The sequence below is a fragment of the Rhinatrema bivittatum genome, chromosome 3, assembly GCF_901001135.1.
Source record: "Rhinatrema bivittatum chromosome 3, aRhiBiv1.1, whole genome shotgun sequence".
Lineage (NCBI taxonomy): Eukaryota > Metazoa > Chordata > Amphibia > Gymnophiona > Rhinatrematidae > Rhinatrema > Rhinatrema bivittatum.
Genome location: NC_042617.1, coordinates 179377911 through 179396604, shown reverse-complemented (window position 1 = coordinate 179396604; position 18694 = coordinate 179377911). Strand labels below are relative to the sequence as shown.

Sequence of the window (18694 nt, the reverse complement as noted above, 5' to 3'; positions counted from 1 at the left end):
ATAGTAGTGGCATGTAAAGGTGTGCACAGATTGCCAAGTAACATCACTGTAAATATCTTCAACGGAAGTGGCCCTGAGATGAGCTACTGAAGTCACCATGGATCTCACTTGAGCTTTGATTGAGTCTAATCTGTAAGCCAGCCAGTGCATAATAAAGCATGATACAATCTACTAGTTAACTGGAAAAAGATCACTTGCCAATCTATTGGGGTTAAAGGAAAAAAAAAACAGTTGAGAAGCTTGACCATGAGGCAGACTCCCTCAAACAACATACTAGGGCTCTCTTACAGTGCAGGAGTGAAGAGCCCTTTCTCCTCTCTGTACATGTGGTCCCAGAAAGAAAGTTGGCAGCATAATAGTTGGTTTGATGTGGAATGAAGACATCACCTTTGGAAGGAACTATTGTAAAAAAATGTATTAATTATATATATATATATATATATATATATATATATATATATATATATATATATATATATAGAGAGAGAGAGAGAGAGAGAGAGAGAGAGAGAGAGAGAGAGAGAGAGAGAGAGAGATATATATATATATATATATATATATATATATATATAATGACAGTAGGCAACAAGAAACTGCAATTCACTCACTCAGAGCCAAAGTGATGGCTATAAGGAACACAACGTTCCAAGTGACAAACTTCAAAATCCACTGACTACAGAGGTTCAAAAGGAAGTTTCAGGGGTGCAGCTAGTACTTTGCAAGACTCATTACTAACACACGCAAACACGACCATATTACCCCCATCCTCAAGGACCTACATTGGCTCCCCATCCTGTCCCGCATACACTACAAAACTCTGATCATAATACACAAGTCCATACACACCCACAACTCCAACTGGCTCGACCTCCCTTTCACTGCCCCCCTGTCCACCCGAGCCACCAGATCTACCAACAAAGGCACCCTACATGTCCAATCCCTAAAAATGGCTCATCTCGCCTCCACCCGCGACCGAGCCATCTCCATTGCCGGTCCGGCTCTCTGGAATTCCCTACCTGTCCACATGCGCCTTGAACCTTGTGCAATTAAATTCAAAAAGAAACTAAAAACTCTCCTGTTCAACCATGCCTACACAGAATAGCTCTTCCACTTCCACTCCGTAGTCCCCTCCCCCATTCAGGTGACCGCCCTCTCCTTATAATAAGGAGACATTCATTGTAAATTTGTAAGTTGTTTTCTCTGGTTATGACCTTCTTGTTTTCTCTATCCTTCCTACTGCCTTTTGGTTTACCCCCGCCCAGTTACATTCTCCTTGTTGAAATGTATTTTCCAAGCTTTCAGTTATTATGTGAACCGGTATGATGTCCCCACTAATACCGGTATATAAAAGTTTCTAAATAAAATAAATACATAAAAATTGTTAAAATCCCAAAGCTCTGGATGTTTTCTGACTAGAGGGGTCACACCAAAGTACTGTCCGCCCATTTGATGTGGCCTGGCCTACTAAAACAAACTTCAGTCCAGCCCATAATTAAAAAGCATTCAGATGATCCTACCATCATCTCCAATTACTGCCTGATCTCCTCTTTATCTTTCATAGCCAAAGGATTACAAACAGCAGTTCTTAACCAACTCTGCAACTTTATTGACTCTAATAATATCCTCAACCAATATCAGTTCGCGTTCAGGAAGCACCACATCACCGAATTACTGCTGCTCTCCAGCTTTGACATGGTGAGACAGGATTTTGATCAAGGTGCAACATTCCTTCTATGTCTACTTGACATATCTGTTGCATTTGTCACTGTTAATCATTCCATCCTACTTTCAAGACTGCGATCTATTGGTATAACTGGCTCTGTGTTGGCCTGGTTCACTTCATACCTCAACAACAGGACTCAACAAGTCCAAATCAACTCTTTTACTTCCTCCGAGATGCCTCTGAGCTCTGGGGTACCTCAAGGATCTGCTCTCTCTGCTGCCTTATTTAACTTTTACCTAACTCTGTTATGCCACACCCTTGCTGACTTTGGAGGTCACTATAAAATCCATGCCGATGATATTCAATTCTTTTATCCTCTGAAAGAAACAGGGGCTCTTACAGAATCTTTCCTCACCCACTGTCTTACAACCATCCAAAATGGCAATCATCATTTTATCACGCTGTCCTGTCGATAATACACCCAACAAATTCTCTTTTGATTCCCGCTCCATCACCTTCTCCCAAAATATACGTAATCTGGGAGTCACAACTGACTCCTTTCTCTCTATGCGCAACCATATAAGACCTATTACAAACTCCTTCTACAAACTCCTCCTTCTACAACTACGTTTACTCTGTCATCTTAAGCCCCTTCATGAACTCTCCAATTTCAGGACTGTCCGTCAATCTCTAATATTCTCTGGTATGGACTACTGCAACTCCCTCCTAACAGGTCTACCTTTATACATGACCCGTCCACTGCAGATCATACAAAACTTGGCAGCAAGGCTCCTTACTAGCACTCCCATGTACAAACATATCTCTCCTGTACTCAGATCACTACATTGGCTCCCAATTTCTTACCGTTTACAATTCAAGCTCGCCATAAGAACATGCCATACTGGGTCAGACCAAGGGTCCATCAAGCCCAGCATCATGTTTCCAACAGTGGCCAATCCAGGCCATAAGAACCTGGCAAGTACCCAAAAACTAAGTCTATTACATGTTACCGTTGCTAGTAATAGCAGTGGCTATTTTCTAAATCAACTTAAATAATAGCAGGTAATGGACTTCTCCTCCAAGAACTTATCCAATCCTTTTTTAAACACAGCTATACTAACTACACTAACCACATCCTCTGGCAACAAATTCCAGAGTTTTATTGTGCGTTGAGTGAAGAAGAACTTTCTCCGATTAGTTTTAAATGTGCCACATGCTAACTTCATGGAGTGCCCCCTAGTCTTTCTATTATCTGAAAAACTAAATAACCGATTCACATCTACCCATTCTAGACCTCTCATGATTCACAATTTACACTTCCCAGGGATAAATAATAATAATAATAATAAATCTACACTCCCTCCCTACCACTCAGATCTTCTAACCTAATGCTATTAGATGTCCCAATTCGAGGAAACCACAAAACATGCCTTCTCTGCAGGTCCACTCTTAAGGAGAACCTACCAAAGGAAGTAAGGTGTCTCTGAGAAAGACTATTAAAAAAACAAACAAACCCCTAAAACCTTTCCTGTTCAAAAAAGCATACCCAAACCTAAATAATGGATTACCCCCAACATGTCCCTCCTCGGAGAATGCTACTTAGTCGAATACTAACCTCTCTACTGGCCCCCTATCTCTATAGAATGCACTCTGCTGGTCTTATATGTTACTCCCCCCATTCTGATGAATTATGTTACTCCTGCCCCTTTCTGAAGAATTATATAATGCCATGTTCTCTCCTGTTCATTTGATTGTGCATGTTCATATTGTACACCGCTCTGAACATAGGAAGAGCAGGCAATAAATGTTTTTAAATGAATTAGTATGCTGGTCCAAAGGAGAAACTTCTGGAAAGAACTCAGACCAAAATGAACCTACTTCTTCACCTTCTGATTGGTGTTGGGTCTCCTATACAAGAGGAGAATCCACTATCTTATAGTGAAGATTTACTTCCAATACTGGCACTGGAGGTGAAGGGAGCCTTCCCATACTTGTGGGGACAAGCAGGTGGAGTTTCTTGCCTCAGTTCCTTGCACTGGGAGCCCTAAGTTTCTTTGCTCTTAGTTGAAAGGTTGCTGCTCAACCTTGCACTGCAGTTTAGTACTCTTACCTATCGGTGCCTTCCAAAGGTCCAACTTCCAACCATGGTACTGCTACGCCCTGGGGGACGTGATGACAGCTGTAGTAGTTTGATGAGTTGTGATCCAAGCACAAACATAAATAGCAGAGAGAGTGGGCATTTGTGATGGACATAAGACACCAACAGATGTAGGCCTTAAACCTACTTACTGCTGGTGCCTTGGCCTTTTCTGATTTTGACATCATCTTTTTCTCTCTTATTATTTTGTTTAGAATTTAAAAGTTCTGCAGAAGAGGCTGCTGAGGCAGAAGTGAAAAATGTTTAAGCAACAAGGCAGAAAAGAGGTACTAGGCCACAAAATTTAGAAAAATAATTTGAGAGAGAGAATGGGACAAAATGGGGGGAGTAACATATAAGACCAGCGGAGTGCATTCTAAAGAGATAGGAGGCCAGTAGAGAGGTTAGTAGTCGGCTAAGTAGCACTCTCCGAGGAGGGACATGTTGGGGGTAATCCATTATTTAGGTTTGGGAATGCTTTTTTTGAACAGGAAAGGTTTTAGGGTTTTTGTTTTTTGTTTAATAGTCTTTCTCAGGGACACCTTACTGAGAACTGGGTCCATTGGATGGCAGTACCCATCTATAATGGCTAAAACATGCCTGCTTGTCGATGAAAAACCTTCAAAATATAGTCCCTTGCTTGCTCTTGATCTCTAGAATGATGGTTCCTTAGTAAATAATGCTAACTAAATTAAATCTACTTCTAATCTACATCTTATCTTTCACTTTTACAAATTTGCTCATTGTTTAAAAAATGACAATTTGCATATGATAAAGGACAAATATAAATCTTTCAAGACAATTTTTTAAGGGTCAGAAAGTTAAATCTAAGAAATTTTTCTCAATCACAATATAATGATTTTAAGGGCAATATTCTCTGAGAATATTAAGTCCTAATTGATTCAGACATAGAGATACAGAAAAGGAAAAATTCATAATGGCAAATAAGTGATTTTAAACTTCAGATCAATTTTTTCAATTATTATTAGGTATTCCGTCAGTTGGTAACTATCAATATCAAATGATAACATTTCTTTGATAATGTTATGTTAAATATGGTAATAGAAAAGTGATAATTCAATCAGATGACAATAGGAAACATAGCAATTACAGCAAAGTTGATTACTAGTACCATTTTCTAGAGGAGCCAGTGCAGATGATTCCAGTCGTGTCTCACCCTGGTCATACATTGTATGGTTAGCAGCTAAACTAGCCCATTGGGACACCCAGCGTTTGCTTCCAGGTGCAGCAGCACCCTCCTAAGAGGAAAAATAAAGAACATAATTGTCAATATTACAATAGCTAATAAGCACACATGCACAGAACACACAACTATATCACAATATTCAAAATGTAATTGTTTTTAAGTCAAACATTTAAAGTCCCATTCACCCAGAGCCAAATTCAAAAAACTGTGTTTGCTACAACTAACAAAGACTGGAAAAGCCTCATCAATTAGTCAGGCCTAGAGCAAATTTATTTTTTCAGCCTCGTATTCATACCATCACGATTGTACGGAAAAGTCAAATTGCAGCTGATAGCTTTATCTACTATTTATTTTACCATATGAGAGCTGAGAACATCTCTTGAGAAAGGAGCCCTTAAAGACTAAGGGGTCATTTATCAAGGAGTATACAGAGATCTTGGGCATGAAATTGGGGCTATACAGACATATTTAGCACTTGGTTGTAGTAAGTGAATTTTCAGAATATTGGAAGACCTGTTCACTCTAAGCAGTGTGTGCATGGCTGCGCAAAAATATTTTCACAGACACACACCCAACGTTTACTCTCCTGCACAGAAAAAATGTTGGCGCCATGGTGGAGCCCATCTTACCAAGGCCCAAAGTGAAGAGACTTGCAGGGCTGTGGTGGAGCTCATCCCACCCCATCCCAAAGTGAGGAGTCTGGCGGGGCAGTGGTAGAGCCCATCCCACCATGGCCCAAAGCCAGCAGGAGATTGGCAGGGCCAAAGTCAAGCCTATCCTATCACAGCAAGAAGAAAAGAAGAGACCCCAAAACTCCAGGTGCCCCTCCTCCTTCCTGCCCATGTGGCCTGGAAAATAAAAGCTGCCAGAGCGGCACGGGCAGGAAGATGGAGAAGCACTGGTCCATGTGCAGAAAAGGAGCAGTGTCTGTGGCAGGGGCACTGTAGAACCCATTTCGCGGCAGCCCAAGAAGAGGAGGCCAGAGAGAACATAAGAACATAAGAACATAAGAAATTGCCATACTGGGTCAGAACAAGGGTCCTTCAAGCCCAGCAGTGACCAAGCCAGGCTACAAGTACCTGGCAAGTACCCAAAAACTTAGTTTATCCCATGCTACTGATGCTAGTAATAGCAGTGGCTATTTTCTAAGTCAACTTGATTAATAGCAGGTAATGGACTTCTCCTCCAAAAACTTATGCAAACCTTTTTTAAACCCAGCTACAACACTAACTACATACCCTGGCAACAAATTCCAGAGCTTAATTGTGTGTTGAGTGAAAAAGAACTTTCTCCGATTATTTTTAAATGTGCCACATGCTAACTTCATGGAGTGCCCCCTAGTCCTTCTATTATCTGAAAGAGTAAATAACAGATTCACATTTACCCATTCTAGACCTCTCATAATTTTAAAAACCTCTATCATATTCCCCCTCAGCCGTCTCTTCTCCAAGCTGAAAAGTCTTAGCCTCTTTAGTCTTTCCTCATAGGGGAGCTGTTCCATTCCCTTTATCATTTTGGTTGCCCTTCTCTGTACCTTCTCCATCGCAACTATATCCTTTTTGAGCTGCGGCGACCAGAATTGTAAACAGTATTCAAGATGCGGTCTCACCATGGAGCGATACAGAGGCATTATGACATTTTCCGTTTTATTCACCATTCCCTTTCTAATAATTCCCAAAATTCTGTTTGCTTTTTTGACTGCCGCAGCACATTGAACATATGATTTCAATGTTGTTATCCACTATGACGCCTAGATCTCTTTCCTGGGTGGTAGCTCCTAATATGGAACCTAACATCGTGTAACTAAAGCATGGGTTATTTTTCCCTAAATGTATCACCTTGCACTTATCCACATTAAATTTCATCTGCCTTTTGGATACCCAATTTTCCAGTCTCACAAGGTCCTCCTACAATTTATCACAATTTGCTTGTGATTTAACTACTCTGAATAATTTTGTATCATCTGCAAATCTGATATCCTCACTTGTATTCATTTCCAGATCATTTATAAATATGTTGAAAAGCATGAGTCCCAGTACACATCCCTGAGGCACTCCACTGCCCACTCCCCTCCACTGAGAAAATTGTCCATTTAATCCTACTCTCTGTTTCCTGTTTTTTAACCAGTTTGTAATCCAAAAAAGGACATTGCCACCTATCTCCTGACTTTTTACTTTTCTTAGAAGCCTCTCATGAGAAACTTTGTCAAATGCCTTCTGAAAATCCAAATACACTACATCTACCGGTTCATTTTTATCTATAGGTTTATTAACCCCTTCAAAAAAGTGAAGCAGATTTGTGAGGCAAGACTTGCCTTGGGTAAAGCCATGCTGACTCTGTTCCATTAAACCATGTCTTTCTATATGTTTTGTGATTTTGATCTTTAGAACACTTTCCACTATTTTTCCTGGCACTGAAGCCAGGCTAACTGGTCTCTAGTTTCCCAGATCGCCCCTGGAGCCATTTTTAAATATTGGGGTTACAATGGTCACCCTCCAGTCTTCACGTACAATGGATGATTTTAATGATAGGTTACAAATTTTAATTAACAGATCTGAAATTTCATTTTTGAATTCCATCAGAACCCTGGGGTATATACCATCTAGTCCAGGTGATTTACAATTCTTCAGTTTGTCAATCAGGCCTACCACATCTTCTAGGTTTACCCGTGATTTGGTTCAGTCCATCTGAATCATTACCCATGAAAACCTTCTCCAGAACGGGTATCTCTCCAACATCCTCTTCAGTAAACACCAAAGCAAAGAATTTGTTTAATCTTTCCACGATGGCCTTATCTTCTTTAAGTGCCCCTTTAACCCCTTGATCAACTAACGATCCAACTGACTCCCTTGCAGGCCTTCTGCTTCGGATCTATTTTTAAAAGTTTTTACTGTGAGTTTCTGCCTCTACGGCCAACTTGTTTTTAAATTCTCTCTTAGCCTGACAGAGTTGAAAGACTGTGTGTGAAAGACAGCATGCGAGAGTGAGATGCTGTGTGTGTGTGTGTGTGAGTGAGACAGCATGTGGGAGAGAGCTGAAGTGTATGTATGAGAGACAGCATGTGAAATTGAGAGCCATAAGTGTGTGAGAGATAGCATGTGGGAGATGGTGTGTATGTATGAGAGAAAGCATGTGAAAGTGAGCTGTGTATGTGTGTGAGAAAGACAGCATGAGAGAGTGGGAGCCAATGCGTGTGTGAGAAAGACAGCATATGAGAGAGATCGTGCAAGAGCTTGTGTGTGAGACCAGCATATGTAAGATTGAGAGCATGTGTATGTGTGTGTGAGAGAGACAGCATATGAAAGTGAGAGCCGTGTGTATGTGTAACAGAGACAGCAATTAAAAGTGGGAGCCAGTGTTTATGTGTGTGAGAAAGCATGCAAGAGATGTTTGTGAGTGAGAGTCTGTGTGACACAATATACAGAGTTATTTGCCAAAATTAGAGTTATTAGCCAATGAATTAAAATTAGATAAACCAGCAATTATATTAGGTGACTTTAACCTTCACATAGACATTACCCCAGATCGACTGCATGTAACACTCTCATTGACTCATTATATGCCTTAGGATTTGAACTAATCACAACTGGTTCTACCCATAAAGCAGGTCACACTCTTATGTCTATTAATTTTAAACTCGATTCCAACCCCACAGTAGAATGTACTAAAGTACCATGGTCAGGTCATTTTTTAATCCAAGCTAACCTGGTACTAAAAAAGGACTTAGTAACAAAACCTGATTCTCCGGACTCCTTTACACTGCGGCCTCCAATCATGATTAACGAACTCGAAAAATAAATTGAACAAAATATAACTAATCTTCAACTTCTAGAAATTGAGAATGTCACCAACTCCTGGTTACGGTTTGCCGATAATATAGCAGATAAACTAACTCCTCAGAAAACAATCACAATTAACAAAACTAATAAAAATCATAAACCTTGGTACACCAATGTAATCAGAGAAGCCAAAAAACGCCTAAGAAAAAAGGAAAAGGAATGGAGAAAAAACTATTATATCAAAAAAACTCATTAATACCAAAAAAAAATATTTTCACTAGGAAAACTCAGAATTTTCTACTTAATCCTAAGACTCTTTTTCTACAGTACAGAAACTTATAAAAGATCCAAATGAGGTTAACTGTGCTTCTTCTGAATTTAAATGTTCTGATCTGGCAAATTTTTTCAAAAACAAGATAAAAGACTTACTAATCAGAATTGAATCTGAAAAGAATCAATTAAATTAAGCATGAAAGAATATCCCAAATGGGAAATATTTGATGAGTTCTCCCCATCTGAAGTCAAAAAACTGATTAAAAACATGAATCCCGTAACACACCCTCTAGATAATATTCCAGTCATTGCTCTCAAAGCCACAGCTCATCTAATCTCAACAACAATATCAACAATTATAAATGTGTCACTACAGGAAGGCCATTTCCCTCAAATACTTAAAACTGCTATCATCAAACCTATATTAAAGAAACCTTCGCTTAATCCAAACCTTCCTATTAACTATCGTCCAATCTCCAATCTATCTTTTCTCGCCAAAATGATTGAGAAAGTAGTCCAAATTCAATTAACAAAACATTTAGAAATAAATAATATTTTGTTCCCCTCGCAACATGGTTTCAGAAAGCACCATAGTACAGAAACCCTTTTGCTTGCTCTAACTGATTCTATACTTACAGGCTTTGACAATAGCCAAAGCTTCCTACTTATTTTGTTAGACTGTAAGCAGCTTTTGACCCGGTGGATCACTCCATTCCCTTAAATACATTAACGGAAATAGGGCTAATAATAATACAATAAAATAGTTTTCATCTTACATAGAAAATCGTCATTTTCAAGTTAAAATTAAAAATGTCTGAAAAAATCGAATTAAATACCGGGGTTCCTCAAGGATTATCTTTATCAGCTATATTATTTAATGTCTATATGATCCCAATATGTCATTTCTTAAGTGGTCTTGGGCTAACCCACTATATATACGCTGATGACACACAAATTCTAATCTCGATAAACTCGTCAATCGAAGCTACACTCAAACTAACAGTGATGTATTTATCTTTGATCAAGAAACTAGTAACTAACATGAAATTAATGTTAAACATGGAAAAAACAGATTATATTACTAGACAGGAGAGCTGGACACATTGAATCTTTAAATATCAGTCTGGAAGATAATATAACCAAGCTTCAAGTATATAATAGTGCTCGAGATTTAGGAGTGATCATTGATTCTGAGTTAACATTGAAGAATCATATTGTTAATAAACTGAAAGATGGATATAACAAATTGCACACACTAAAGTGATTAAAACCTCTGCTAGACTAATATAATTTCAGAAGAGTACTCCAATCCTTATTTTCTAATATCGATTATTGCAATGCCTTACTCTTAGGGCTTCCTCAAACCACTATTCGTCCCCTGCAAGTTTTTCAGAATGCGGCAGCAAGGGTCCTCTCAAACACAAGAAAATATGATCACATTACGCCCATATTAATCAAATTACACTGGTTACCTATAAAACAACGCATAGAGTATAAAGCTCTATGCATCATTCACAAAATTTTATATGGAGAAGCAACAGAATGGCTCTGTGATGCCCTTGGAGCGGTCTGGGACTGGGGTAGGCCGGAGAACAGACCAAGCTGGAGTTTGGTCTGCTTTTCATCAGTTTATTTACAGATTTATGTAACAGAACAGAAGAAAATGGCTGCTTACCTCAGCAGACTGACAAGCAAAAGAAAACTTTCAAAATAGACACAGCACTTAATTACAGCTTATTTCTTCTTCCTGGGGCCTTCTTCTCTCTCTCAGGGCCTCACCTTTATATCCCTTACCTCAGGGAAACGCCCCCACCCGAGGATACCCTTCCTCTCTGTCTTAAGGTGGACTGGCCAGATAGCTGGAGCTGGTCCCTTAAGGCAATCTGAGGCTGTCATGTACTCTATCACAGGCTCAATGCCACAATTAGACTACATACACCACAAAGAAATCTGTGATCGAATAACAAGGGCCTGCTTACTATTCCCACGGTGCAAACAGCACACTTAACGCAAGTTAGAAACAGAGCAATTTCAGTAGCAGGACCCAAAATCTGGAATGAGTTACCAGAACAGCTAAGACTTCAACAAAATATGAAAGAATTAAAAAAGTTCATCAAAACTTGGTTATATCATAAGGCATACATTGAGCATGAACAATCCGGTAAGACCAGAACAGTTGAGCTGATATTAATCTTATTTTATTTTGTTTTTATTTCATTTAGTTTTTAACTGTCTTACCATTGTATTTCAATTATTTTTATGATTTTTAAAAAATCTTTTATATTTCAAATTTCTAATATTTCTGAATTTTATGAAATACTGTTATTGATAATATGTATTTATTTATTCTTTTATTATTTGTTGCGACAGCCAGTCGCAGGACCCGCGACCAGCCCATCTTACCTCTACCCCTGCTCCGGGGCAGGACGGGGGAGGCGTTTCAGAGGGCCTCCAGGCGCCTCCGGCCGGCTCTTCCTCTGCAGGCCTTTCCTTTACAGCAGAGACATCTCTGTCGATTCTCCTGGAGTAGGACCTTAGGCGCGTGTACGCACGCTCCTGCCCTCCTCTTAAAGGGCTCACAGTGCAAATAGACTTCCGGCTCTTCTACATGTCGTCAGTCCCAGATCAGTATATAAGGCGATTCGTGGCACTCAGAAGTCACCTTAGCAACTTCTCCCTTCCTTGGGCTTAGTTACTTCCCTGGCTCATCTGTCTGCTGCTCTCTACGAACTTGTGCCTGGTTTTTGACCTTTGCCTGGAACGCAGATTACTCTGATCGCCGCCTGACCTTACCTTCTGACTGATTACCGACCACAACTGCCTGCTGCCTGGAAATGGCCTCTGCCTGAACTCGACCACATCTGACTGTCTCCTGGAACACCTGACCTCTGGTTTGGCTGACTATCCACGGACTGATTACTGGCTCTGACCTTCGCATTGGCTGACCACGCTTCCTTGAATCTGGCCTTGATCCTTGCAATATATTCAGAGACTCTCTTCTGGCCTTCTCAGGCACCCCGGACTGCTGGACTGAATATCAATCGTGCACCCTTGATCGTGGTGGGCACACCCCTGAACTTCCTATTAAGGAGATCCTGTGAGGCCCACCTAAGACCAGGCAGCCTGGGTACCCAAGGGCTCAATCCGGGGGTACCTCGGGTTGCTAGTGGCGAAGCTCCAGATAGCCTCTGTCTCCTCTTGTGCTCCGCCTCCTGGTGGCAGGCACTCTCTGGGTCTGACCAGGGAGCCTATCAATCCTGCATTAGGCCAAGGGTCCACCTCCTGTTGCAACAGGTTGCTAAGGCCATGGACTTGGCGGAGTCTTCCGCTCTGTAGGCCATTCCTGGCCTGGCTTCTAAAATTCAGGAACAACAACGATGCCACGAAACCCTGTCTTCCTCCCTGGAACATCTCCACACTCAACTGGATTCCTACCCTGGGGTCATCCAGAAGCTCCAGTCTACATTGTACCAGGTGGTATCGGATATGAATCGCCTTGCGGTTTGGCAAGATTTTCTAAGCCGGTTAAACATCCCATTACCCACTTCAGAACCCCCCACACCGGCCCTTGCACCAAACCTCGATGGTGAACGGGCAGTCATTTCCATGCCAGTTCCACCTCGCTACTCAGGGGACCCCAAGGGGGTCGAGGGTTCCTGAACAAATGCCATTTGCATTTTACTCTTCATGCGATACAATTCCCGACCGATCTGGTGAAGATGACTTTTATTTTGTCTCTTTTGGACAGCAAGGCACTGGCGTGGGCCTCCCCTTTGTGGGAGCGCTCGGATCCCATGCTGACCAATCTTCCACAATTCGAAGACGCCTTCAAGCAAGTCTTTGAGGAGCCAGGCAGGCTTCCGACTAAGGGATCGGATTTTCTCCAGCTGCGCCACGGTTTCCGTTCCTCTTGCCTACCCAATAGAATTCCGCACCCTGGCTACAGAACTAAATTGGCAGGGGAACAGCCTGCATGCAATATTCTTGGAAGGCTTAGCCCCCAGAATAAAAGATGAACTAGCGGCACGCGAACTTCCCACTTCCCTCGAAGGTCTTATTGACCTAACAGGGAGGATCGATCGACATCTCCAGGAATGTTCCCGGGAGAGCCGTGTCAACCCAAAAAGCCATCCTAGGGACTCACTCCCTTCCGATGATCACCCCCTGCTTTCCAGGGCTCCCACTGAAGAACCCATTCAGCTGGGCTATACCAGTCTCCCAGAAGAAGAAAGATCTTGTTGCCGTCAGCTCGGCCTCTGGGAATTCAGGCCATATCTTACCGCAGTGTCCTCGGAGGAGCATGACCTCATGACAAGAGACTCCTGAAACAACCCCTCTTGGTCTTACCATGACTTCACCATTATTCCTGCTGCCTGCTTCAGTAGAGATACCTTTCATCAGTTTCTCTACTTAGGTCCTAGTGGACCTCCGGCGCAGGAGCAAACTTTATTCGACAAGATCTCATAGATCAATATCAGATTCGCACATGCCCGATAACGCTGCCTCTGGCTCTCTCTTCGGTCCACGGGGACGTCCTCCCCGGGGTGATATCTCAGGCCACTCAACCCATTACTCTGAAGATCACTCGGAGCTAAATCTCTCTTCATGTTCTACCTACAGCAGTGAGCCCGGTAATCCTGGGTTTGCCTTGTTTGCAGAGACATCAACCATACCTTGATTGGACCACCGGCCGTTCTCTTCTTTAGGGTCCACAATGCTCAGATTCCTGTTTGAAAACGGTGGCTCCACCTCAGACCCTAACCGTAGCAACTGTTCTTCCCAATCCTCTCCTTCCTGAAAAGAGATCCCAGGAGACTCAAACACGACCCTCCTTCCTTCAGAGATCCATCTTGGGAACAGTCTTCACTATCTGAAAGAGCAACTGACACAAAAGACGACTGAGATTGAGACGCTCGATAGGGGGCACAAGCAGGCCATGAATTGCTTTGTGTCTCTCCTGACTTATAAGGAAGAGGAAGTCCTGAATCTGCATACTAAGCTACATTTGGAGGAACAGAAGAGATGAGTCTCCATAGCTCCTTCAGTATTACCAAGAACTCCAGGCATCCCTCCGGACCACTCTGAAAGGGAAGTAACTCAGTACTCCAGTCAGGATCACTTTCCACATATACAGGAACCCCAACTTGAGGTGCATCCAGTCTTCTCGAACCCTCCAAAGGGGGCCCTTGAGGAGGGGGTACTGTTGAGACGGCCAGTCGCAGGACCCGCGACCAGCCCATCTTACCTCTCCCCCCGCGCCGTCCCGGAGCTAGCCCTGCTCCAGGGTAGGACGGGGGAGGCATTTCGGAGGCTAGCCCTGCTCCAGGTGCCTCCGGCCGGCTCTTCCTCTGCAGGCCTTTCCTTTGCAGCAGAGACGCTGCCGTTGATTCTCCCGGGGCAGGGCCTTAAGCTTGTGTGAGCGCTCCTGCCCTCCTCTTAAAGGGCCCGCGGTGCGAAAGGACTGCCGGCTCTCCTACATGACATCAGCCCCAGATCAGTATATAAGAAGACTCCTGGCACTCAGGAGTCACCTTAGCAACTTCTCCCTTCCTTGGGCTTAGTTGCTACCCCTGCTCGTCTGTCTGTTGCTCTCTACGAACTTGTGCCTGGTTTTCGACCTTTGCCTGGAATTCTGACTACTCTAATCGCCGCCTGACCTGACCTTCTGCCTGATTACCGACCACGTCTGCCTGCTGCCTGGAACTGGCCTCTGCCTGAACTCGACCACATCTGACTGTCTCCTGGAACCTGACCTCTGCTTTGGCTGACTACCCACGGACTGACTCCTGGTATTTGACCCCTGCTTGCCTGACTATCCACAGACTGATTACTGGCTCTGACCTTCGCATTGGCTGACCATGCTTCCTTGAATCTGGCCTTGATCCTTGCAATACATTCAGAGACTCTCTTCTGGCCTTCTCAGGCACCCCGGACTGCTGGCCTGAATATCAACCATGCACCCTTGATCGTGGTGGGCATACACCTAAACTTCCTATTAAGGAGATTCTGTGAGGCCCACCTAAGACCAGGCGGCCTGGGTACCCAAGGGCTCAACCTGGGGGTAGCTCAGGTTGCTAGTGGCGAAGCTCCAGATAGCCTCTGTCTCCTCTTATGCTCCGCTTCCTGGTGGCAGGCGCTCTCTGGGTCTGACCAGGGAGCCTACCAATCCTGTACTAGGCCAAGGGTTCACCTCCTGGAGCAACAATTATTATTTTTGAATTTTAAGTATTTTGTAAATTATTGTGATGGAATATTTCTTAATGACAGTATATAAAACCTGATAAATAAATAAATAGATAGATGTGTATGTATCAACATGTGATTATCCTTCTGGGGCAAAAATGTGCAGTATTTTATAAACTATGCAACTGCCACCACACAGTTTATAAAATATAGCCTTAGATCCACTGACTTAAGCATATATGTGCTGTCTTACACACACCTCTAAAAGTTGCTTATAAGTTGTATATACATAAAATCACCCTTGATATCTATTTTACTTTGCTTACAAACAAATGAGTGTCTAACGTCTACGCAGTTGCAATATTGCTACTGAGCCATATCATTCCTGTTCAGAACCTGCTAAATGATTTGCCATTTTTGACAGCAATAAGATCATGATATGGAAGGATGAATTGTTATAAGAAAAAGAAAAGGCAAGATAAAAGACTAAAATGAACTCTAGTCAAACATTTTACATTGGCCACAAGAGGGTTTGCCTACAGAGAGATATCCTCAAGAACTGTCACTCAATGTAGCTTGTAGGTCAGTATTTTCTTGAGCCCTGTATGCAGCCTTTAATTTCCATATTAAATAAGAAATGCACACAGACTACTAATAGTGGTGGCATTGGAGTACCAGGGCATAATGGTGCAATGCAGCTTTGTCAAAAAGGGTAACAGTAATTTAAGACAGCAATAGCCCTTGCAAAGAACAAGCAATGTCATACACAGCACCTTCCTACAAACACTACAGGGGGAGGTTCCGCCACAAACTGGCACTCTAACCTGTGCCCAATTCATCTCTATTTGCACCAGCCTATACTAGTGTTATTGTGCCCCACTCCCCCAAGTACATCAACATGATGCTGGGCATTCACAACTGGAGTAATTCACTCATGAGATGCTAAGAGTTGTCTTGCATGGTTATACAGTTCAGAGCCAATTTAACACTGATGCCATGCTCAGCTTCATAATGCAAGTCTACTGAAACTTTTCTTCACACTGGTTCCTGAATACTGTAAATATTCATTGAGATATCCACATTAGAAAAAAAAAGTTAACATCAACATCTCTGTAGGCTAGTACTAGAACAATACAATATATCTGTCGACATTAAACAATACATATTCTTGCTGACAACTTGAAAGTAGAAAACCTATTTCTTTTGATGGAACAGGTATGATCCTATTGACTTCTACAATGTACAGGCAGAGTTTATGGCAGTTCTTTTAAACTTGTCTTGCATTTTGTCCAGTGAGATCCGTACAGAGAAAAATCCAATCAAAATTTCAAAACACATATTGAATCTCTGTACCCCTGTAAGGATGTTTGCACACTTACTATAAAACCCACTAATCTTGCCATCCCATCTATCCTCTCAGTAGTTCTTTTTGAGGTGCTGTTTACTAAAGCGTGTACAAAATAAAAATGGAACCGCACATCAATCCAGCTTGTAATAAGTAGAGCTATATGAGTATAAAATGCTTTCATAAAACAAAAAGGCTTTCTGTCAATCTACTGCATAAAAAGTTCAATGTATTTATTGGATTGACCCCTCGCATTCATAAAATGTCTAACAAATTACCAACTTCTATGCTAAATATATAGTAATAAATTGTGGTAGAAACATTATCACACACTATATACTTATTTCATTACTTTAAAAACTACAGTTCTAAATACATTCTAAAAATTATTTCTTGTGTTATACTGACCTCTGGTGGTCGGTTCTTAAAATTTCTCATTTTTTGTTTTGCTATGAAATTAAAATTCTAATATATTTATAAACAGCCTGGAAATGGGAAAAACGAGTAAGGTGATCAAATTTGCGGATGGCACAAAATTATTCAAAGTTGTTAAATCACAAGAGGATTGTGAGAAATTGCAAGAAGACCTTGCAAAACTGGGAGACTGGGCATGCAAATAGCAAATGAAAATTAATGTGGACAAGTGCAAAATGATGCACTTAGGGAAGAGTAATCCAAATTATAGCTACACAATACAAGGTTCCACATTAGGAATCACCATTCAGGATAAGGATCTAGGCATTATCATTCATAATTCACTGAAATCTGCTCAGTGTGCAGCAACAGTAGCCAAGAAAGTAAATAGAACGCTAAGAATTATTAGGAAAGGAATGGAGAATAAAACAGAGAAACATAATGCTTCTGTATCGCTCCATGGTGCGACCTCATCTTGAGTATTGTGGGCAGTTCTGGTCATATCATCTCAAAAAAGATATAGCAAAATTAGAAATGGTATAGAGAAAGGCAACCAAAATGATAAAGGGGATGAAATGCTTCCCCTATGAGGAAAGACTAAGGTTAGGTCTTTTCAGCTTGGTGAAGAGATGGCTGAGGGGAGCTATGATAGAGGTCTATAAAATAAGTGGAGTAGAATGAGTAAACAATCAGTTGTTTACTCTTTCAAAGAGTACAAAGACTAGGGGACACACAATGAAATTACTAGGTGATACATTTAAAACTAATCAGAGAAAATATTTTTTTATTCAAAACATTAGTGAGCTCTGGAATTCATTGCCAGAGAATATGGTAAAAGCTATTAGTGTAGCTGCACTTAAAAAAGGTTTGGAAAAGTTCCTGGAGGAAAAGTCCATAAATCATTATTAAGGTGGAGTTGCAGAAATCAACTGTTTATCCCTGGGATAAGCAACATGGAACCTATTTATCCCTTGTGACCTGGATTGGCCACTGGTGGAAAAAGAATACTGGACTTGATGGACCTTTGGTCTGACCCAGCATGGCAAGTCTTATGTTCTTAAGTCTTTAACAATTGGCATCACTTCTTGCAAGTTTTACAGCTAATTAATCCATTTTTTCTATATATGTTTTGGCAAGGAATATACATGGATATTTTTCTGAATAACTCAGAAAACAGACTAAGTAACAAAAAGAGTAAATCAAAGAAAAACAGAGAGGCTGATGCAGTATTTAAATGAGAGGGAAATCAATGTAGCATAAAAAAGGGTGCGCTAAGGTGGAATAGTGCGTTTGTAGTGCTCAAAGGAATATATTGTGTCTGTTTTGATTGGGCTTCTTTTTGGTAATTTTGCTGAGGTGCTGAAGTTTATTATATCAGGTGCCCATTGTTACAGGTGTCTAAACCATGCGGTCATAAGAAAAGTGTGCTTTTTTTTTATCAAATCAAGCATTAAATTTAAGAGTCAGGATGATACTAAGGAGGAGGACATTTATCGCAACACAGAGGACCATATTTTGTTTTTAATGTTTCTCATGAGCCTTTGACTACCAGTTAACTTTACTCCACCTCCGGAGCTGGTGTTAAATTATGTGATGGACACCCAGCATTGTGGATGTGCTTTCCTGCACTGCGTGGCCGCTATAAGGTATGCATTTGTTGAAGTGCGCATTTTGGACATACTAATCCCCTTAT

At 41.5% G+C, this 18694-nt stretch overlaps 1 protein-coding gene across 10 annotated transcripts in view; it reads right to left on the bottom strand.

Annotated features, from left to right (window-relative positions):
* The window catches only part of CEP170 (centrosomal protein 170), a 350277-nt gene that overhangs the window by 158288 nt on the left and 173295 nt on the right, over positions 1-18694 (bottom strand). For all 10 annotated transcript variants that reach the window (XM_029593969.1, XM_029593972.1, XM_029593975.1 and 7 more), the window contains one exon: positions 4933-5059. In XM_029593969.1, the coding sequence (XP_029449829.1) occupies positions 4933-5059 (127 nt within the window). The remainder of the gene's footprint in view (positions 1-4932; positions 5060-18694) is intronic.